Source organism: Lissotriton vulgaris, chromosome 2_2 (assembly GCF_964263255.1).
Source record: "Lissotriton vulgaris chromosome 2_2, aLisVul1.2, whole genome shotgun sequence".
Classification (NCBI taxonomy): domain Eukaryota; kingdom Metazoa; phylum Chordata; class Amphibia; order Caudata; family Salamandridae; genus Lissotriton; species Lissotriton vulgaris.
Window position 1 is genome coordinate 301658910 of NC_141688.1, and position 24193 is coordinate 301683102.

Genomic DNA, 24193 nt, shown 5'->3' on the forward strand with positions numbered 1-24193 from the left:
TCATTTAGCCCATAGATGGGCCTATACCATGTCTCTCCATGCAATCCTTCTCCTCAATGGGCAAATACTGTCCGTGTATTCAGTGTCCTATACCTCCATCATCTCCTATTTCGCCATTAAAATCTCTTCATTCCAATCAATCAAGTTTTTTATCAGTTTCAAAATCCTACTCCACAGCTACCTAGTCACCCAAATGTATAGCCACTTCCTCATGTGCGTTCAGACCCCCCTGGTGTCTTCATCTGGAGGTCAATTATGTACCTCGATTCCAACCTTCTTAGGGTCATCAGTCTGTCCCCCCCCCCTAGGGTTTAGTGGTACATGATCCAAGCAAAAATATGTTAACAGGTCCCTGTTTCCATTGTGTAGAGCCTTAAAAAGCTGCGCCACCGGATATGTTACATCACCATTTGTTATGGCCCTAGCATGCTCTAATACTCTAATCTTGGCCTGGTGTATGGTGCTCCCAACATACTACAACCCACACGGGCACTGTAAACAGTACACCGTGTAGGGAGTAGTACAAGTTAGGAATTTATTTATCACCTTGGGTTTCTCTATTCCTGGTACTTTGTAGGTTGCCACTTTCCTACTTCCCACACAGGCTTTACATTTTTTGAAGGGATGAAAACCCCTAACATCTTTAGCAAATCCTTTCGGTTCCTTTTTCTTGAAGCTGCATGTGAGGCTATCTCTAAGTGACCTGGCTTTATGGAATGTTAATAGGGGTCTCCTTGGAATATCCATTCCAATGATAGGGTCCATCTGTAGCAAGCCCCAATGCTTCCTAAACATCTGCCTGAGTCTTGTGGCATCTTTCGAGAAGGTGGATATCATCCGAAAACCTGCCTTCTCATCTTTCTTTCCACTTTCCCCAGTGCGGATTTCTTGTTGTTTCTCCCTTTTCAGATGACCCACTCTAGTCTTGGCCCCCTCTAAAGTCTGTACACTATACCCCCATTTACGGAATCTACTCACACATTCTCCCGCATCCTTCTGAAAATCTGCATCACGTGTGTTATTCCTCTTTATACGGAGTAATTCTCCGTACGGGGTGCTATTTATCAGTTTAGGAGGATGCCCACTGTGGGCATGTAAGATCGAATTACCCGCAGTGGGTTTACGATACAACTTGGTACATATTTTGTTTCCAACAACTGTCACTTCCAAATCTAACAAATTCACAGTCTGAGCACTCATCTCCACCGTGAAATCCAGATTGTATGTATTATTATTCAGTACATTTATATACTCTTCAGCACTCGTCCTCGGACCTCTCCAAATGATGAAGAGGTCATATATATATCTATACCAGGTGACTATCTACTTGGTCCAATGCCCCTTGTCATCTGCCCAGGCCACCTGCTCCTCCCACCAGCCCACGAATACATTTGCGTAGCTGGGGGCGAAGCAGGTTCCCATCGCAGTTCCTGACATTTGCTGAAAGTGCTGGTCCTCAAAAATAAAAATTTTGTTGTGTAAACAAAATCTCAAGAATTCCAACAGCATGTTGTTATGTTCCGTGTACTTAGCTTCTCTGTTACTCAAATAGTGTTGTGTCGCTTCCAACCCTTGAGAATGTGCTATAGTGGTGTACAAGCTTGTGATATCCATGGCTATCATCAAGTCCCCTTCTCTCCAGGTTATCTTCTCTAGTTTCCCCAAGAAGTCCTTTGTGTCCTTAGTATATGATCTGAATTTGACCACAAATTCAGATAGAAAGTGGTCAATGTAAATCGAAATGTGTTCTACCAGGCTCCCTATGCACGAAACGATTGGTCTGCCTGGCGGGCTGAGGGCATTTTTATGTACCTTTGGTAAATGATAAAAAGAAGGGGTGATCGGATTCAATTTTCTCAAGAACAAATATTTTTCTGTCTCTGACATCCCTTTCTCATAACATTTCGTGACATTCCCCAATACTTTTAACATATACGTCTCTCTTTACTTTAGCATAGGACTCACTGTTATTCAATTGTCTCAATGCTTCTTTATTGTATGCCTCCACCGTCTGCAATACAATATTTCCCCCTTTGTCATAGGGTTTCAAAATTATTGAAGGATCATTCGTCAAATCTTCAATTGCCTTATATTGTTCTCTTGTGAAGTTGCAGTCACTCTTTCCTCTGACATCACAGTCACGCATTTGCATCAGGTCCTTAGTGACCCTTTCCACAAAAGTATCAACAATGTCATTTGGCATCTGAGGAACAAAAGTGGATACTGGCCTGAAGTTCGTTAGGGCACTCCTTTGTTTCTATACCTGCAAATCCGGCCGGAATTGCTTCTGCCACCGATTCCCCATGCAATTCCTCAAGTACCTGTATCGCTGAGATGTCCCGTACTGTTAAGATGTCTGTGTCATGTGGAGTATTTCTTCTATCTCGCCCTTCCATTTTCTTTTGGTGTAACTTAAAGAATGTATGCAACTTTAATTGCCTGGCAAATTTGAAAAGATCGATACGTGTTTGCGTATATTCAATTTTCTTCTTGGGGCAAAAAGTCAATCCCAGCTGTACTACATCCTCCTCAGTCTTCGTAAGTACACATGGGGTCAAATTGATGATTGTCAGGTTATCGGAGGCATCTCCGCTCACTGTCGCCTGTTGAACTTCTTCCTGCTCCTGGTCATCATCGGGGAACCTACTCCTTCTGTTCCGGTACCTCCCTCTCCTGGTTTTCCTGCGTTTATTTGCTCCGGGGGTTTCCCCCTTGCATTGTGTTGCCATGATTGTTGGATTATTTGAAACTTGTCCTGAAAAATCCCTTGTTTCTTCCCTCCGCTTCTCCCTTGTTGGTTCTCCTCATCGGATTGCTCAGATATATTTGCATCCGACTCACTTGTTGCCGGTTCTTCAGCTGCTTGCGATGTTACTTTATTGCGCAATGCTTTTCTTGGTGCGTCATATTTTTTAGCGAATGTCAGTACCCTCCCTGATGCATAATAGCGCTCGTCCCGCTCAAACTACTCTTGTTTGCGGGTATGGACTTTCTCTTCATAGATCTTAAGGCGTTTTCTCATCCCTTCGGTTAGAGTGTCTTGCCTTGTTGAATCAGTGTCCAGGGTTATTTTGCTCTCCAGTTTTTCCATCATTTCGCGTACTTTTTTATGGTCGCTCCAGGCAAACTCTATGAGTATCAACAGCATCCCTTTACATGAATGCGCAGTGTGTTCCGACCATTTCTCAAGAAGCAGCGGGTCAGGGTTCTCGTAAGCGGGAACTGGGTATATTCTGAGGCCCCGTGGTACCCTCTCCACCTCCACATAGTTTTGCAGCGATGTCCCTTCCCACCACTTACGAATTTCGCGCTCGTAGAGTCGCTCCAGAGCCACGAACTGGCTTGTCAGGATAGTGGGTTTCTCCTTGCCTACTCGGGGTAAACCTCCCCAGGATGGTGGTGTTTTCTTTTTGAAAACTTCCAAGGCCGTTTCGTCACGATCCACAATACATTTTTCGGCGGTGTATCCCCTTCACCGGTTATCTCCAAAGTTGTTCTCCAGGAGATTCAGCCACCTCGCCCTACCAACGGCTTGGTATCGTCAAGACCATCACCCTGCGGGTCCACGCTGTCTCTCCATCCAATTCCTTCCTTGTTTATGCGGTGCAAGGAAACAATTTGTTTGCTCCAAGATTGTACTGAGTCCTTGCACTCACGGGCGGGCGCTTTTCAGCGGATGGTGCCCTCCGCAAATATATTCGCTCCAAACTTCCGCGGTATGCCCCTGCAAAGAAGACAAGCACTCAGGGTGGCAAACTCTAAAGTTTTATTTTCTGAGCTCACGGTGTCCAGGCGGGTTTCGGCATTCACCTTCGTCGATGGTAACATGGCGGTGCCGAAACGGACGATTTTTATGTTTACAATTCATTGACACTGTTAACGGACCACATAACCAATTCATGGTCGCCATCTTTAAACATGAAATCAGTCAATTACATAATGCATTGAGACGTTGCAGATCAACATACTACATTCTCATTATGACATATTAATCAATAGTGGCATCGTCAACAGATCTGGGTTTAATCCATCACCGTTCTTTAACCCACTCTGCCACCCCAGTTCAGACATGGCCATATGCAAATCAGTCTGACCCTCTGCCAGCTCTAAAGAAGTTTAGCTGTATCTTTCAGCAACGTTTCATAGTTTAGAGATTATTCTTTCAATTTGTGCTTCCATCTTAACTCAGAGGTATGTAGCAGTCGAGGAAACCCCTTGTATTGGTAGAGTTGATTTAAAATGCAGAAGAACCGGGCTTTTATTTTATATTTAGTTCATATCCGGAAATCAACCCGAACTCTAGTGCTTCCTTTGTTATAGTTTGCAGCGCACCTCAAGGATCCTTTGAGAACACTGCTATTCCATCGGCGTATTTGATGACTTTATGAGAATTGTCCCCTAGCAGAAGGGGGTGAATTAGCTGTTGATTCTGGAGAGTTGAGACAAAAGGCTCTATATAAAGAGCAAATAAAAGTGGTAATAAGGGGCACCCTTGCCGGGTGCCCCGAGGAATCGGAAAGATGGCAGACTGTAACCCCGCATGCATAATTCGAGTACTAGGTTTATCGTACAAGCCTTTTATCCAAGTTACATATTGCCCTTTAATGCTAAAAGCTTCTAATATGGCCCACAAAAAGTCCCACCCCACTTGGTCGAATGCCTTCTCAGCATCTAATAGAAACAAACAGAGTGAGGTCGGACACATCTTCGCCACAGCAAAAGCAGTAGCAGCCATATTTATGTGTGCAGCCGTGTCTCTCCCTTGTATAAAGCCATGTTGTTATGGCGACACCAAACTGGGTAGCACAGGCAATAAACAATTCACCAGAATGTTCGCAAATATTTTTGTGTCGGTATTGATGAGTGATATTGGTCGATACCACCCGCACTCATCCTCCAGTTGCCTTATTTAAAAGTTATTTGCATTACCTTCCATGAATGAGAAGCCCTACTTTCTTCACCAATGAGTCTTATAACCTGATTAAATTGTGTCAGCAAATGCCTCAAGGAAGATCTTATAAAATTCTAAACTGTTTGTCTCAGCAAATAGTTCGAAAATAGATCAGGAACAGCCTCGGGTATCGATCATCCTTCCGACGTTGCACCAAGGGAAGTCTGTGAACCCTCTGAACCTGGCAGTCCCAGTCTACCAGGTCCGGGTAGGCCTTCTGCATCAATTGCACAATGAATGTTCTAGAGTCTGATCCCTCTTGCCCTTCAGGGATTCTGAATAATTTTAGATAGTGTCTCCTCTTCCAATTTTCCAATTCTTCGAGTTTAAGTTGCACACTTGCTATCTGATCATAATGCTGTTGTGTTAGATTTGCCACTTTAGCAGTAACCTCCTCAGTTGTAACCACTCTTTGCTGCAATTCTATGATCTCACCAGTCATTTCCCCAACTTTCCCTGTTGCCTCTTTCAGGGAATTCTGCATACTATGATTGTCTTCCCGAATTTGAGCAAAGAGCTCTCGTGTCTTTTCTCTCAGCTCTTTTAAGGCTTGCAGTATCAGGAAGTATTGGGGTATCTTTTTCTTCAGAGAATCTTCTTTGCCAATCCTTCCCCGCACTTGACAAACAAGATACTTCAAGAGATTTGAATGAAGCCATGGGTAATCTATTTTGATATAGATTACCGGATCTCTCTGGTGTTATACATGACTCTGACTCTGGGTCAGTTTCTGAGCAGCTTGACCCCCGTACAGTTGCAGCATTCTCAGCGGGGCTAGTGGCAATTGTAGCTTTATCAGTCAGCCCTACATCAGATAGTCTAGACATAACAGATGTTAGCCCTCCTTTTGATTGAACCCATATCTGCATGAAGCTGTTAGCAGACACTTGTAGCTTCTTCTTACTAGCAGACCCTACCCTACATATACTCAGACTCTTCCTTGTATCTTCGGTGTTTATCATTTTCTGGCTTTTCTTTTTCTTTTTTGATGTTACTGGGGAGGCCCTTATTTTTGCCTGGAGTTGCTGCTCCGTTCATGTGTCAGCTGGGGCCTGATTTTGAGCTTGGCCTTCCTCTTGAACTGTAGCAGCAATTGTGGCAATTGTAGTGTTAGCAGCATCAGTAATGATAGCTTCTTCTTCTGATTTTTGCATTAAATATAGGCTGCTCCAGAGGTATACTCTCTGTATATGGTGTATTGCCAGAGCGCACCTCACCAAACTCCTTCCCCTGTTTGCTCTCGTTCTCATTCCTTTTATCATGCTGACTGGTTACGGTTAGATGCCCTTTTAAGACAGGGTCTGAATCTTAATAATTTGATCTGTATTATTGCTTGTGGTTCCCCCTATAACTCCTGAAGCGGCCGCACTGTTCATAATTTCAGCCCCCCCAGCTTCAGTCTCATCAGTCTCATCAGACAGTATCGAATCCGAAGCACCAGTAGCATTTTGAGGTAGCTCTTCTTGATCAACACCCTTGAGAACTTCATCAGTGTTAACTTGTTCAAAGCCAATTTAATTAGTGATTATTTCAACTAGTTTGTTACTAGCCGCACTTTCTGTGTCTATATCAGCCTCTAGTAGCTCCACTGACTTCTTTGATTGCAGATATTGGAGCACCGGCTTGCCGAGACCCCCAGCCTGTTTAGCGCTGTCTATTCTTATTGTGTCAGCCTTCCCAGGTACCCGCTCACCTCCCGGTGTCTCTGCACTCACCGGCAAGTGGCTTATGGCTCGAGTCCCTCAAGGTGGATTCTTCTGCGGGGCCATTCTCAACTGCAAAGTCGACACCCATGTCCGCGAGGCTAATCCAGTGCTGAGGCAATTAGAAGAATGTTGGGCTGCAAGGAGCACAGCCACATAGGTAATCAGGAGGTTTGGTAAACACATGGGTCGGGTTCTTGATAGCTCCTGCATCCAGCACCTTCAATTGCTAGCGAAGCCACCGTCATGTAAGTCAGGTCAGCCGGTCGTTCAGAGATGTATACCGGACCCCGGATAACGAAATCTGCAGCACTCTCCCCTCCAGGATTTTGCTTGTCACTTTACCGCTGCTTCTTTCCCCCTCAGCCCTCTAGCGTTTTCTCTCCATTAGGCATGCTGCTGACAAGAGACACAGGAGTTAGGAGCTCTCAGCAACCACACCATGCTGCAGCTTCTCAGTGGTGGTGTCAGTCTGCCATCTTGCTCCTCCCCCCATGAGAAATTTAAGCCAGATCCACCTACAGCACTAGAAGAAAAGATAAACACACTCCTCCCCTCCATCACATGCGATAATTCCACAACAGAACTTACCTCACATTACAATGCAACTATGATCTCCATACTAGACCAAATAGCTCCCCTGAAACAAAAAAGAGTCAAAAACTTTCCATCAAGATCGTTGTTCAACACAGACGTAAACTTGGAGAAAAGACACCTGAGAGCTGCTGAAAGATGCTGGCGTAACAACCCTTTGAGAATCTACCTGGAGCAACTCAAAGAGGAACGCAGGAAATACAAAAGTACATCAAAATTGAAAAATCCACCTTCTTCTGTGGTGCACTAAACAATGCTAAAAATCGCCCCAAAGAACTCTTCAATTTCATCAGATAACAAACTTCCGAACCCCCCCTTCTGCAATTCCAGATTCCAAAGACTTATGTGACAACTTTTCCAAATTCTTCAATGAGAAAATCATCAAGCTCTCACTGGTGGAACACCTCCACCCACCTGACGAAAGCACGCCCCCCTACAAAGAACCCACCCAGGCAAACCTCAAATAACTGGAAATCATTCAAACCAATCTCTGAAACAGAAATTATGGAGTTGACTACCGGAACTAAGCCATCGTCACACATCGAAGACCCCCTCCCTGCCGAACTGGCTAAAAAACTCAAACTATCCCTAGACCCACTCTCGACAAAGATTATTAATAGCTTACTGAAAACTGGAATCATGCCTGATTGCCTCAAAATCGGCCAGGTTACACCACTACCGAAAAAAAGAGGGCGCTGACCCAAATGATCTCAATAAAATCAGGCCTGTCTCCAATCTCCCATTCTTAGCCAAGCTGCTGGAAACATTTGTTCTCCGTCAACTTACCGAACACATGGACAACAATGATTTTCTAGATCCTTACTAATCGGGCTTTAGAAAAGGCTGGAGCACAGAAACAGCTTTCCTGAATGTTATTTATGACGTCCATATTTCACTTGACAAGGACCGCTGCTGACTACTTATACTCCTGGACCTATCTACGGCCCACAACATGGTTGACCACAAGCTTCTCATCAATGTACTTCATGAAAGGGTAGGAGCGGAAGACGTGGTCCTACAGTGGTTCACCTCCTTCCTGCAGAACCACTCACAAAGAATACAAATTAGAAACTTCACGTTGGACCTACGCCCAATAAGCAGGGGCGTTCCCCAAGGACAGTTCCCACTCCCGCACTGTTCAACATCTACATGGAGCCCCTCACCACCATACTCCACAAAGCCAACATACCCTTCCACCTCTATGCTGACTTTTCTCAGAAAGATTCGATTAATAGCCTTCTTTTTAGAACGAGAATCAAATGAGTCAAACAACATTAGTGGTTTGAAGAATAATTCCAAGTTTGTCCCAGAAAGCGTATTACTACCACCAGAAATTCTAGTATTTGAAGATGTGGTCCTTAGGGAATTGGATGACTTACAATCCCCAAAAATTAATTTTAACTCTAACTGTAACAAGGCAGAAAAAATAGCCCTTAAAAATCTTTCAGATAATTCATCGTTGGTAATCAAACCGGCGGATAAAGGTGGGGGAATTGTCCTTTGGGATACTAACAAATATGACCAAGAGGTGAATAGACAACTATCTAATGTAAATCACTATAGAAAATTAGATGATGATCCAACAGGGAGGTTAAAAGAAAAAATTCTAAACTTAACATCGGAAGGCTTAGAACAAGGATGGTTATGTCAAAAGGAATTTGATTGCCTAAATTCAGAACAGAAGAAAGTACCAAACATATATGTATTGCCTAAAGTGGATAAGTCCACAATTGATCCTCCGGGAAGGCCCATAGTATCGGCCTGTGGTTCTATGCTAGAACCCTTGGCAACATATATAGATTTTTTTCTTATCCCATTGGTCAAGGAAACCAATCATACATAAAGGACACTATGGACTTTATAACTAAAATAGAGGATCGGTCTTTTAACTGTGACAATCAATTATTAGTATCATTCGATATTGAATCGTTGTATACTAATATTCCCCAAGACTAGGCTATTGCAGTTATGAGATATGTATTAGAACAGAGGGAACGCCCACACCAAGTACCTATAGATTTTCTTGTGTCACTGGCTACTATTTGTTTAAAAAACAACTTTTTTAACTTTAAAGGCCAGTTATACTTACAAATCTCTGGTGTGGCCATGGGATGCAGTTTTTCTCCGGAAATCGCCAATTTGGTGATGGCGGAATTTGAAAAAAAGTGGTTATATAGCGACGCCAATCCTTTTAAGAACAAGGTAAATGTTTGGTGTCTTTATATTGATGATATTTTTATGGTGTTGAATGGTAACAACACACTATTGCAAGAATTCCACAACTGGTTGAATTCAAGAACTCAAGAACTGTATTTCGCAATGTCCAGCAACCAAAAAACCCTGAATTTTCTGGATGTAAATAGCCAAGATGATAATGGCCACCTGGAAGTAAGCTTGTATACAAAAAGTACTGACCGTAATACTCTGCTGCATTTTACGAGCTGTCATCCCCATACCCTTAAGGAGAATTTGCCGTATGGGCAATTTCTCCGTGTGAGGAGAAATTGCAGCAAAAAGAAGAATATTTTAAGAATGCAGAAATTCTGAAGGACAAACTGGTAGCTAGAGGCTACCCTAAACGGCTAGTTAAGATCGCCTTGAAAAGGGCTTGGTTACCCCTAGAGAGGTTCTTTTGGTGCCAAAAATTAAAGAAAAAAATACTCCCCTTACATGCGTACTGACGTACGATCCAAAAGCTAACAAAGTTAAAAAAGTGATTCAAAAACATTGGAAGCTTATTGAACATCTAGGAATAAAAAAGCCTCTTTTTGCTTTAAAAAAAGGCAAAAACATAAGACAATGCTTAGTAAGAGCAGCTAGAAAAGTCGACTCTCCACCTCAAGACTTACGAGGACTACTGAATCTACCACCTATAACAGGACATTATAGGTGTAAAAATTGTGTGGCATGTAACCTAACTGCAGATACAATAGAGTTTGAAATTAATGGATATAAACATCACCAAAACAGTTTATACTGTAATACACAGAATACGATATACTGTATTAAGTGTCCATGTAATAAATTTTATATTGAACAGACTACCCAAGCTGTGAAGAAACGTATCCTCCAGCATAAATCTAAGGTCAAATGTAAGGTACAAGGAGCCCCCCTGTTGCATCATTATGAATTCCATCAACATACAGAAAATGACATGACTTGGACAGTCCTATGTGTACTAGGAAAGATGAAACAGCAGGAAATTAAAAACAAGCTGGACAAGTTGGAGGCGAGATTAATAGAAAAATATAAGACCGAAGTATTGGTCTAAATGACAGAGATGAAATTTGGGTACTAATCTGAATGTATAAGCCTCCAATAATATACCGCGTCACTGTTCTGTACCTGATATTATGTCCCAAGAATTAAGGTCTAATTGAGCTGATTGAATGTATTTATTCTGTTTTATACAAACTGTTATATCAAGTGCTGACATTTGATGTCATTATTAGATTGTTAGGAGTGGCAGATTGGGGTTTTTACTTTCTATTCCCTCACTTACCTTTCTGTAAGAAGTTTCAGTAATTTTCAAACACTCTTCGTTTTTCACTTGTTTTTATTTATCTTTTTATAGTTCTAGTTTTCCCCTTTTCTATTCATTTATATACATATGTGGATAAGTGTTCGTGCAGTGTAAGTTATAACTTGCAGCCTCGGTAGTGCTATTCAGCATCTGTTTTCCATATCTATCTTTGAATCAGCCCATAGAGTCCTTTTTTTAGTGTTGAGTAAGAGAATAGGTTGTTACGTGTCACGTGATCTGCAGTAGGAGCCGGCCCGCGTTTGTGTAAAGCTGTGCACACTTCGGATTTCTCGGAACCATATCAAGTGAGTAACAATGGGTTTTAGGGCGCAGTAAAATAAAGAGATTTTTAACTCTAAAGCGTGACAGTAAAATCACGCTTTCTTTGTCACCTCAAAGTTTGTAGAGAGGAACAGCCTTAAAGGAAGGATTAGCCGGCGTCTGTTTGTAGGACGGTGTGCCCATTGAGAAACTGGATGCTCCGGACATCATTAAGTAAGTGGCATCTTCTAGCAGCAGACTCCATTAAAAATAGCGCCTTTGGCACGCTAGAGCATGACAGTTATTTGTCCTGTTTTCTCTTACTCTACCAGCGTGCGTCGTGCATAATAGCTTGGGAACTGTTGTATGGGTACCATAGTACAAGGGGGCCCTACCACGAAAATTAAGAGAAGCAGCATCGGAGTAATGCGCAGTGACTGCCAAGCAAATAATGGGTGAGCCAGAATTGAGAGTTGTGAGTTATGTGGTATTCTAATGACACATATAGTATTTAATAGATGTCATATGTTGTTGTTCTAGTTTCCCTTGACGGAATAAGATCGTCGTCTTGTGAGTTCAGTCTAAGAGGACACATTTACTATTGAAGGCAATTATAACGGTAAATAGGTTCTTGACGCAAGCCAAAAAAATTGCGGGGACTATTTTTGGGCTCATTAAATCAATCAGGAAGATCCTGCCCCTACTTCCTCCTGCCTCCCAGAAACTGTTAATCCAAGGCCGTATTCTATCAAGGCTGGATTACAGTAACACCATCTACCTAGGCGCTCCCGAGGCAACCCTAGACAAATTACAGAGGATCCAGAACGCCGCGGCGCGCATCCTTACCAATACTCCGGCCAGAGCTTCGGCCAAACCAGCCCTGAAACTCCTCCACTGGCTGCCAGTGAGAGAGCGGGTAAAGTTCAAGGCTCTTTGTCTGTCTCACAGACTTCTACAAAGCAAAGGCCCCCCTATTTTGAGAAAATTTATCAGGCCCTACAAAGCCCCAAGAGCCCTCCGATCCGATCAGGAATACTTTATCACCATCCCCAGAGTCAGGAAGGTGCGGACGGGTGGGCGGCGCTTTTCTGTTAACACTGCCCGCCTTTGGAATTCATTACCCTGCGACCTTAGAACGGAACCAGACTATCTCCGATTCAGGAAGCGGCAAAAAACCCACCTTTTCCCCTGATCTGACTCCCCCCCCGCCCCAGTGACCCTCAGATGTGTGACTACGTGCTTTATAAAACCTAATCTAATCTAATCTAATCTTGTACGGACAACTATAGGTGTATGAAAGGGGCTTGTTACTTGTGGCTTTTCTACTAAAACACGACACAGGGGGTTTCTTACATTCTTAGTTATTTTGTACTTGGAAGGTCTGGTGAAAGTTGAAATGCACTGTGTGCACTCATGCTTTAGAGTAATAGCACTAAGGGTGTGATTCCTTTCTAATCTGACCACTTCGAGGCTACTTGGGTATACTAATATGTATATATGTAAATATTAAATACAGAACCCTGATCTCTTAACATAGTTATTCATAGGATGTTTATAGTTATATATGATTTCTTGATCCCGTAGATGGAATATCTTGTTAGCCCGAGTCCTGATGAGGCCCATACTGTGAGGGCTGAAACGCGTCGACATTTTGTTCAAAGAAGACTCCTGCCAAAGTAAATGAAGTTGTGAAGAAAATATTTTTTGCAAGGGGCAAATGACTTTACATAGGTCTAAAAAAGATATAGACTTGTTATACTCCTTGTTTTTAGGTCTGGGTGATCTTACTTGAGAAGGAATGCTGAGTCTTTACATGTAGCAAGCATCCTTTTGAAAGAAATTGGCTACAACATTTGAAAAAGAAATGCTAATAGATCAATGTATGTATATTTGTTAGTATATATTTATGTAGAAAATGATCTGTATGTATATATGTGTTTGTTTGTTTACACGTAGGAAATGGGCTTATAAATTATATTAGCCTAAATCCAACTCTTTTTCAATTAAATTGAAAAACAAATAAGAAAAATAATTAGGCTTTCCTATTTTCAGTTTCTATTTTTCATAAATTCTGGTGGGGTTTTTTCAGTGTTTTCAATGTCTTAAATAACAGTTGTTCTCAGTAGTTACAAATTTTCGCGCCACTAAAAACAACAGAAAAAGTGTTTTTCCAGTGTTATTGGAACGTTTTGTTTTTATTATGGCTTGCTTTCTGCACTGAAAGAACATGGTATATAGACAGTATACTTATAGTGTATGTGAGGTCCAAATAGATTTTTGCAAATTAATCTTATTGTTGTACACCATACAATACTTCTTCAGTGAGCCTTTGGGTCATGTGCGCTCACTCTTTCCTTCTCATGTAAACTTCTGTGAAAAGGCCCTCTCAGCATTCATAGCCCCTTGGGCTGAGAACTATCAGCTAAGGGACACAGTTGGTATGACTCTTTCTCTGATGCCTCATAAAGCACGAAATGATAAATATTTGTGTTTTAGTTCCTGTGCAGAAGAAAACAGTGCACCAGAATGGACTAAAAAGGCAATAGAATCCCTCATTAACTCCGAAGATTGTAAAGATGCTTTCAGCATACCATCTAACAAGTGGCAAGGATCTCCTAAAGGGAATAACTTCAGCTCGGGTATCAATTTTGACAGGTCATCACACAACTATTTTATATACGTAGCTGAATCACTGCAAATACAAACAATATCACTCCAATCTTTGGTGAACTTGGAAAGAACCTTTTTTGCAGAGCATTACAAGTGACATGCTTTCTAAAAGTCTGGTGTCATGTTTTGACCACTATACCAGATGCTTGGTGATATATATACTTGTCACTATACCTTGCATTGAATGTTTAAAGCCTGAGGTGTTGAAATTCACCTACTATCAAGACTGACCCACTAGAAACTATAGTCTGATGTATTAAGGGGTTTTACCCATTCTCAGTGGGTAAATGTGATGACACATACTAGGAAAGATTTTTATGAAACCAGCCATTTTACCTATCAGTGAAAAAATTAAATGCAGCCAAAATATCAAACATGAGTTTGATATTTCCTGATTCTCTATAGTTTATAAAATAATTAAACTAAACCTAAAACATGAAACTTAGCCCTGCATCTTTAGACCAAAGGCCACAAAACTGAAAAAAGTAAAAGGAAGAAGAAACAATATTTTAGTGGCAACCCTAAAGAACAAAAGTCAAGCAGAATAATGTTAGCCAGTCTTTCTTACTGCTAGCTTGTATAACAAAGTTATATTGTATTGACCCCTTCAGGAAGAAAAAATGACTTTCACTCTCTTTTTCCTTTCTTTGAATGGCATTTAGTTTGTGGTTGTCCAGGGGTTTTTTCCAGTGTTTATATGTTTTAAGCGGGGAGGGCTATTTTTATTTCAGTGGGGTTTTATCAGTTATCATAGGTTTAAACCTAAAACCCCACAGCTTAAAAATAATATATTGTGTGTTCTGTGTGGAGGTGGGAAGCCTTACAAAAACAAATACAAGAAGTTATTTTGTTCAAGACAATACATTTGTTATAGGATGGGATAATTGAGCTATCTCATTTAGTATTAAAAGTGCGTTATTGGTGTCCTAGGCATCATCTGTTTTTTACATACACCCAGATCTACATAGAAACCTCCACCAGGGCTGACATGCAAAGACTTAATAACACCCTAATAGAAGTCCAACAATGGCTCTCCCAAAACCATCTGAAACTCAGCCAGGATAAAACTGAAATCCTCCTCATAGCCAACAAAGAGCAGACCCCCCCGAATCACAGAATGGCTAAAATCTATTGACGCTATCAACTGCACTCTCATACCGGCCGACTCTGTGAAATCACTGGGAATCACTCTGGATCCTAACCTAGACATGATCAAACACATCAAGAACACATCAAGGTGTGCTTTCTTTAACTTAAACCTATTCAGCAAAATCAAACCCTTCATCCCCCCAAAAGACCTTAGGCAAGACACGCTATCTCTTGTGCTATCCAGATTAGATTACGGGAACGCGACTCTCACAGGCACATCAAAATCACACCTTGCTCCTCTCAGAGCAACCCTAAATGCTGCAGCCAGAATGGTGAACGGAGTAAAGAAATTCAAACACATCTCTCTACTCCCAGAGAGCTAAACTGGCTCCAAATAGAAATGCACGCCAACTTCAGAACTTTCTGCCTCACCCACACAGCTCTGCACACTGACAAACCCACCATTCACTCTACTGCTCATCCCTCCAAAAACCCGCAAACAAAGAAACTTATCACCATTCTTCTCTGGAAACGTACCAACAATTTGGAACAACATCCCTGTCCATATCAGGACTAACACCTCCTTCAAAAAAATTCTAAAACCAGCTCAAAACCCTCTTCCTCAATCGAACCGTTATGAAGTGAAAGCGGTCACACAAGATGGAATTGCGCCTACCTCAGCATCCAATTACTGTGACAAGAATAACTTATTACAGCATCTACCTCTTGACGCACACCTATGTCCCCCCCACTGAACAAGACCCGCCACAATTCATTGTGCTTATCAACACTACTCTCTGTACTCGACCGCTACCTGACAAATCCTGAACATTGACCCTCAAGAATCATTGTATTTATTAGTACTACTCTTTGTACTCAATTGCTACTTTACAAATGTTGTAAAGCGCTCCAATACCCATTGGTCTGGCCAGCACTACATAAAACGCAAAAATAAAATAAATAAATAAATTTGAATAACAAAGTTTTCTGCACTTTTTTCTGTCCCTTTCCAAACAACAAAGGCATTGTCTATAAATCTAAACCAGCATATTATATGTTCTTTCCACTCTGCATTGTACTCCACCTGAGTACCTGCTCCTCCTACCAGCCCACGCGCAGACCCACGTAACTGGGGGAGAAGCAGACACCCATGGCTAGCCCTCTAAGTTGTTGAAAGACTTCCTTGTCAAACATTTAAAAACATTATTGTTCAAACACCAATTGATCATGGCTAACATCATCCTGTTGTGGATATAAAGTTGCATAGGTCTGACTCTTAGAAAATGTTCACAGGCTCTGAGTGCAGCATGATGTTGTATACTGGTATAAAGAAATGTGATGTCTAATGTTATTAGCTTGTAAACTTCTACCCAGGGTAGTTAATACATTTTCTTTGGAAAATCGCCAGTATCTTTAATATATGAATGCAATTTGATTACAAATTATTGAAAGAAGAAATCTACATATTGTGAGATCTTTTCAAATAACCCATTCCTAGCTGAAATAATCAGATGGCCAGGTACTGGAGATGTCCCCTTGTGTATTTCAGATCTAAAATACATTACAGGCATCACAGGGAATTTGTTGTATAAAAATTGAAATTTTCCATTCTCCAGTCATTCAAATCAAGTTTCAAGTTACTCTGTGCTTTCCTCACTTCTAGCATATTGTATCTTTTATAACATGTGGCTTCATCCAGATGTCTGTACACTTCCTTGAGGTAATCAGATCTAGGCCATAAAACAATATTTCCACCTTTATCCGATTTATTGATGACCTTTTGGTTGTTTTTTTGTAGTTTGCATATCAGATCACGATATTGTTTCTCTTGGTATTTTTTATTTTCACGTTTTTCGTTCGGTCTTATCTTTCAATGATTTTATTTGTTTAACAACCACATCACTAAATGTATCAATTGCATCTCGTGGCATAACTGGCATACAGGTGGAAGACGGTTTGAATGAACTACTTATAGATTTGGGGGTAACAATCTCTTGTTCTTTCTAGATTTGTTGTGTAGATCTTGTTGGAGTCAAATTATTATCATTATAGATAGGTAGATATCCAGATTAATAGATAGATAGATAGATAGATATATAGATAGACAGATCAATAGATATATATGTAGAAAGATGAAGGGAGCATAGATTGATTTTGCTACTGAAAAACAGCAATGCAATATGCAAAAAGAAGAAAATTACACCATCACCATAAGTCATATGGTGTTAAATAATACTGTTTATGCAAGGTATATATATATATATATTGTCACTGAAAATAAATCTGCACACTAACACAAGTTATTTAAGACAACTGTGCAAATAAATTTCAATTCTTTGCATTTACTCCGACAATGTAATACTCAAATTCAAGGTTCATGTGACATTACCACTCCGCCCTACTGTTTTGTGTATAGCCCCATATCCCATAAATGCATTTTTCATACACATATATGTATGTTTGTCACTCATAACAAAGGTTATAGTTCAGGAAGGTGATAAGATTTTACCTGACAATTAAAAAAAAAATAGAAATTCACTGAAAATAAACCAACCAGTTAAAGTGGCATTATAACTAGGTGCTTTTTTGTTATAGACTCTAACGTTAATGTTTGGCTGACAATATTGAATAATATCAAGAACGTAACTGGGCAGAAGCTGCCTAACACACCACTGGTGGCACTGATGGGGGTTGTTCAAGAGGTTCTACCACAGTCGAGACAGTTCATAGTAAGGCTACTGCTACTGGTAAAGAGACAAGTGGCCTTGCACTGGGGCGCCGCTTCCCACCGACCATGAGAGAATGGGTTAAAGACGTCACATACTGTAGAGACCAATTGTCTTGATATTGGGAATTATTACCAACACCATACCGCCCCAGGGACATCTGGGCCAAATTTACAAGTTGGCAGGGGTCTGCTGCTGTGGATGCCCCCTGACACAATAGGTACTGGAGAATGGGCCTTGGTCCGCACTGTGTAGAAGTATGTTGTTAAGACTGCCGGTGCCGAAATGGGATAATGATATGACCTGCATGGCAAGGTGTAAAGGAGCGCACAACTCGACTGTATTTTACCCCTTGAACTGTGGTTGCATTCCAATGTTATATGGAATATTTTCTGTCTCCCTGGCTGGACGGCTAAGTCCAGCTAAGTAATGTACTGCAATATTGTGTTATTATTTAATGTCTTTTGTACGAAATGCCAATAAAAACAATACCAAAAAAAAACCTAACGTGTAATTAGAAAAAAATCACTGAAATTCACCTCTCATAGTTTACTGAGCCAACTATAACTTGCACTCACGATACACTGCTAATGACTTCAAATGTTACGTCAATCATGACATGTTAAATGAAATAATTGATGAAATCACTAATGACTTCACAAATTAGATCAAGTCCCACTAGAGTAGCAGGGGACACAAGGCACAAAAACAAAATGGCACCTGGGGGTGGGTGTGAGGATTACATCAAGTCCCACAAGAGTAGAAGGGGACACAAGGCACAAAACAAAATGGCACCTTGGGTGGGTGTGAGGAGTTTCCTCTGAGTCCCCTTAGAAGATCCAGGGGGTGTGGGTGTCTCTATCCTGCCCCATCTCTTCCATGCCCTTTCTTCTTTTTTTAGGCAGTTCAGGAAAATGGCACTGAATCCCTGTGTCCCGTAAAGGTGGCTGCAAAGTTATTATTCATCTTCCCTTTCTGCCACATTGCTGTGTTCTGTGGCACTTGTACCGGTCCAGAGAGACCGAAAAGAGCACCAATCAGATCACTCTGTTTTTCAATGTGTGATTTTATTTTGTAAGTGAGCATGTAGGACCCCTTGGTAAAGCTCACATGGTGTCTTGAACCACTATCTGGAAACAACCAGCAGACCCTTCCTTCTACTGCTAGAATCAACATCTCAGGCTCCCTTGCGGCTATCTGCAGTGATATCTCAGACTCACCTTCCGTAGTGCATGATAGAGGAGTAGTCATATTCCAGGCCCAGGTTATTGGTGTTCTCTTTATTAAAGTTGGCCAGATTTCCTGCAGTGAGGAAGAGATAAAAAGAGACAGGGCTGACAAACACAGTACTCCTGCATGCAAAACCACTGCATCACATTCAAAGAGGGCAACAACCATGTATCCTTAGTGTGCAATACACATCAGTTCTGTTTCACTGCTAGGGAAACAGAACCCTAACTTTCTTGCAAAATTTCGACTATGAGAACCAGACGGTTTCCTTATCACTTCAGCACTCTGCTTATGCACCCCTCCTCCCCGCTCATGTGATCTAACTTGACTCTTTTACCCCAACATCTGCTACAGAACCAGTCTGCAAACTCCAGCTCCAAGGCGTTTAGTGTTTTTATCAGTCTTTCAATACTCTGCAACCATCCCCTCTTCTATGGGCCCTAAGCAGAATAATTTAAATATTTGGTTATTCTATCTCTTCTAAAATCGCCAACACTTGATGCTAACAACATCCCCTTTTTTCGATAAAACCCAGAGTGACTACCTTGTATCAGCCAATAACTCTTGTTTTTAACACTGCGTATTACTTATTAACCTGCTTTCATCAACTTTGCTCCATTGAAACAGCCCTTACACATGTTTCTAACTTCCTTACTTCTCACCATCACAAACACTTTTCCTCCACCATCATTCTCTTAGTCTTCTCTGCAGTGTTTTACATGGTCAGCCAGCAATCTTGCTTGTGCACCTATCCCACCTAGGCACCATGGGTAATTACATTGAAATGTGATCTTCCTATTTATGATTGTTCTCATTCTCCTGGTGATGATAGCATCGCCGCTCTGATCAGTCAGTCTATCTGTATACCCCAAGGTTCAGTCTCTGGACATCTTTATTCCCTCCATTTTAAATAATCTTCTCATACCACTGATATGCTGGTGATGTACACATCTTTATAACCAGTTGTTAATGTCACAGAGTGTCTCCACAAACTGTAGCACAACTAACAGACCATGGATGGTCTCTGCAAATTACCCCTTCATTTACGCTTGATTCAGTCAGAACTTGAGTTCCGCAAGTCTCTCAAAACCTGGCTATTTAGCCGACATGATTAGTCGCTGCACTTTCATACGCCTCGCTCTCTGTCTGCTATTGCGCCGGGAAACCCCGTTGGGATATCTGTTTTTAAACCCACACATCTGGCTGGCCATACGCTAGATCAATTTTTTTTAATATGGTAACTGTAACAACTGACCCGCTTCCAATGGGCTGGACGGATCACTACTTCATCAAGTTCAGTTGACAGAAACTCAAGTATAACCAGCCTTGCTCAAATGCAACGAAAACTATGAATGCAACCTTTCACAAAATTTCATCAGTAGATTTACACAATGCTCTAGAAGCGACCCCCTTGCTTTGTCTGGACATCCTAAATCAGATGAACATGGCACTGAGGACTGGATTTGCAACCATATTAATGGCTTAGTACCCATCACCACCACGCCAAACAATCAGTCCCCAGATTTAGTGAGAGTCTGAGATCTTGCAAAAAACACTGTAAATGCCTCGAATGGACGTGGTGAAAAAACGTATAAAGTGTCTGATAAGAACACCTATAGACAAGCATTAAAGGAATACTATCTCCAGGTACAAATAGAGAAAAATATATTCTTTGAAAGGAAAACTGTACAGTCAGGAAATAAATCCAAAGAAATAATTTCTTAATCTAGAGGCGATAAACAATAATCAATCATTTACATGCTTCCGGTGAATGGTGTAATCAGCTGGCAGTGTATTTCCATGAGAAAATAAGTGCAATCCAAGCTGATTGGCTAAACACCAATCAGCTAGCAGATAGCAGCATCATAGTAGCAGATTCACAAAAATCAGGAAAACTTAGATGACGCCCACATTAACCACTCACCCTCCCATTTTGATAGAGGAATCTTTGAGAACCATTAAGAAACTCAAGTCAGGGTCTCCTGTGGATCCGTGCCATCCCACCCTTCTGCCTGAAGTAGCACTGACCAGTAATTAACAAAGTTTTAAACGAAGCATTAGCGATCGGCACAATGCCTGCAAGATGGAAATATGCAAAAATTATTCTCCTACTGAGAAAAGGCCACGGCTGTCCCTAAACTTCATACCAACTATAGGCCTATCTCACTTGTTCCCGCGTTCTCTAAAATCTTAGAGAAGCTCGTTAACTCGCACATTTCGAGTTACCTAAAGTATTATAATCTTCTCCACCCAAGTCAGTTGGATTTTAGAGCTAACTGTAGCACAGAAACAGCCTTACTAGAAATAACTGAACATATTAATGACCGCTAGACAAGGAGGTCATGGCCGCCCTAATACAGCTGGATTTATTTGTACCTTTCGATACCGTGCCACATGGAAGACTACTGGCCCGCCTTCAAGATATATGAATCGATGGTCTAGTCTTGAAGTGGCTTACCTCATTCCTAAACAACTGGTATGAAGAAATATGGATCCCTCCATATGCTGCCCTTATTCGAGAACTATCTGTAGGAGTGCCTCAGGGATCTGCACTGAATCTCACATTATTTTACGCATATCTAACTCACCGAGCTGTTCTGGCAGAAGCTCTAGGGGTGAAAGTATTATCATATGCAGACGAACCTCAGCTACTGTTTACCTGTGGAAAGGGATGGAATTTGATGGAAAGTCCATTAAATACTGTCTTTCCAATGTGTTCAACTGGTTATCAGTTCAGCAACTGAAATGTAACCCCAATAAAACTGAGATCCTGTTCTTCTGGGACTCCTCCCCCAAAATATGGAGAATGTGCTGGCCATATGATACTTCTCCCCTGGGCAAACAACAAAAGGTAGTAAACAATTTGGAAATCAACATGGATAGTGCCCTTTCTTTCCAACCACACATCTAGTCATTGGTGGACTCTTGTTTTGGGATCCCACGCCCCCTAAAGAAATGCTTCTTTTTTTGTAATTTGATACTAGGAAAACAGTGAATCAAGCTCTGATAACCTTGAGGCTTGATTATGGAAAATCTCTCTACTAAGGCCTTCCAGATTGTTTGCTCAGTCGTTTTCAAACGGTACAAGATATAGCAGCTAGATTGATTCCTAATTTGGCTCCAAGAACGTGCATGACTCCTCAGTTGAAAGGCACTACACTGGTTGCCGGTCAAGAAGAGGATTCTTTTCTTTTCGTACTTGCACCTACGATTGCTGTTTTTGGGTTTTGTTTGTTGGCGGGATATGTTGGGAGAAAAACGGTGCTGTTAGACGCATCCTTTCCACATGCCGCTGCAGCTGGTTGTTGACCGCTGCTTGCCCCGTGGCGGCTTGATTACTTTCCGATGCCTTTAAGTGTCGACAACACTGAGAGAAAAGTAAGACCGTTTACACGCTGAAGTTGCACTGCGTACATCTAAGATATTATTGTATTGAATGTCTATCTGGGAGTATTGAAATCGGCCGGATCACGGCCCCTACTCTGTTTTCCTGAAACTTGTGCATTCTGTACCTGATAGCGGCCTGCCTCCGGGTTGTTGGCGTGACGCAGTGTGCACCTTCTATCTCATTGTTACACAATAAATGTCTTACACTAAAAAAAAAAAAAAAAAGAAGAGGAATCTTTTCATGACTCTGGTCCTGGCACAGAAATCTCTCCATGGGAAAAGGGAATGTATCTGAGGAGGAGGATATGTGTGTATGCCCCCTCAGAGAACTGCATTCCTCACCAAAACAGATGCGAGATCATTTTCCTTTATTGGCCCAAAGACCTAGCATAAACTCCCAGAAGAAATGTGTCTGTTTCTTCAAAATGAATAACACAATCACTTTTTAAGCAGATGGCATGTTTCCTTTACATGACCAGTGCCTAGACACTCCACGCTATACAATGCCTTTTTCATTTTCTATTTAAATTTCTAATCAAGAATAATCCAGGGAAATATAAATCGCTAATTAATACGGCCGGAGTTTGAAGCCCTGCAGATGCCTCATAATGCAATCCATGTTAGCTGTGAAACACGTGTTCGCATTCCTTGATTTTAAACATAATGTCGGCCTGTAGGAAGAGTGAACACAGTTCCTTATTGACTGGTGATTTGATCAAACTTCCTCAGGACTTTCATCAGGTGAGCTTTAGCATGTGGAATGCCTTTCAGGTGAGCCAGTGTGGAGTTGGAGTAAAATCTGAGTAGGGCATTACCTCTATCAAAGTGGGATACAACATACAAGTAGCACTTATAGTGTTGACTCGATTTTCATTAAAGGTAAGTAGAGTTCCCTTTTATCAGGAGTGAATGCTAATTCCACACTTTCCCGGTTTTCTTGGTAATGCATTCATTAAAAGAGAGGTCACTGCCAAGGATGAGTTCTAGAGTTTTCACATCAGCTGTCAGATGGGGAGGATCTGTCAAGTTTCATCTCTGTTAGCCAGGATTGAACCAGACTTCAGCCTTTGGTTGCTGTCGTAGTTGAGGGGACTTCTGAGTAGGTGATGAACATCCTATTTTCTCAATGAGCTTGAAATAAGACCTGAGTCTTTGAATGTTATCCTGTGATGAGATTATAAAGGAGAGGTTGTGTCATTCAGATGGTTCATTGAGGTTGGGGAGGTAGGGGATGAACCATTGCAAGATTGTATTAGCAAAGACCATGTGTGTCTTGAGAGGTGTGAATATTGGTATTAACTTTGCATTGTAGCAGTTTCTGTGCTGAAAAAGATCTGAATCTGGATCAGAAACACAGTAAGAGTCTGTTATTGGTGATATGCTCTAGAAGTTGTAGGGTGACACCTTTTTGGATGGTTTTTCCAATAAAAGGGAAGTGAGCCATAGGATGTATATGGTAAGGTTATGTGGGTCTAGGGTGGGCTTGTTTAGCAGTGCGAGGATGCTTCCTAGAATGAATTTGTCTGGGAAAGGTTATTAGCTAAGGGAGGCATTAACTGTGTTGATAAGAGGTATGAGGACATCTCCCTGAGGGATGTTGTCTTCATAGAAGTAGTCTTGAGTGCGCTGAGGTTGTCAGTTAGACTTATGATCAAGAAGAGATTGAAAGCTTTGCCCTTGGGAACAGAGCAGTATGGGATAGCGGGAATCATTCTTGTCTTTTTTGTGTTGTTGATCTGGCTTTTCTTTTTTTCACAGAAAAAGTGGTCTTTGCTGCTGCATTTGTCACACTGCGGTCCAACATGTCATTAAGCAAACAGTGATGCACAGAAGTCACACTAGCATCTGACATACCATGCAGCAAACAGAAATGCTCAGAGATCACTCTGGTTTGTGGGAGACTCATTCATAGCTTTGGATGACACTCACGTAGGTGTCAAATACTGCTGATTAGCATACATTGATGTACTTCTAACTCACTGTTAGTAAATCTAAAAGCTCAGTGGTCAGGTTGGTGCCTGACATTCTATTCAAATATTATCAATGCACAGAGTTCACA

At 41.4% G+C, this 24193-nt stretch overlaps 1 protein-coding gene across 1 annotated transcript in view; it reads right to left on the minus strand.

Annotated features, from left to right (window-relative positions):
- Positions 1–24193, minus strand: part of LOC147729350 (astacin-like metalloendopeptidase) — a 97713-nt gene that overhangs the window by 65306 nt on the left and 8214 nt on the right. Inside the window, exon 4 of the mRNA XM_086959837.1 lies at positions 18738–18819. Coding sequence (XP_086815963.1) covers positions 18738–18819 — 82 coding nt within the window. The remainder of the gene's footprint in view (positions 1–18737; positions 18820–24193) is intronic.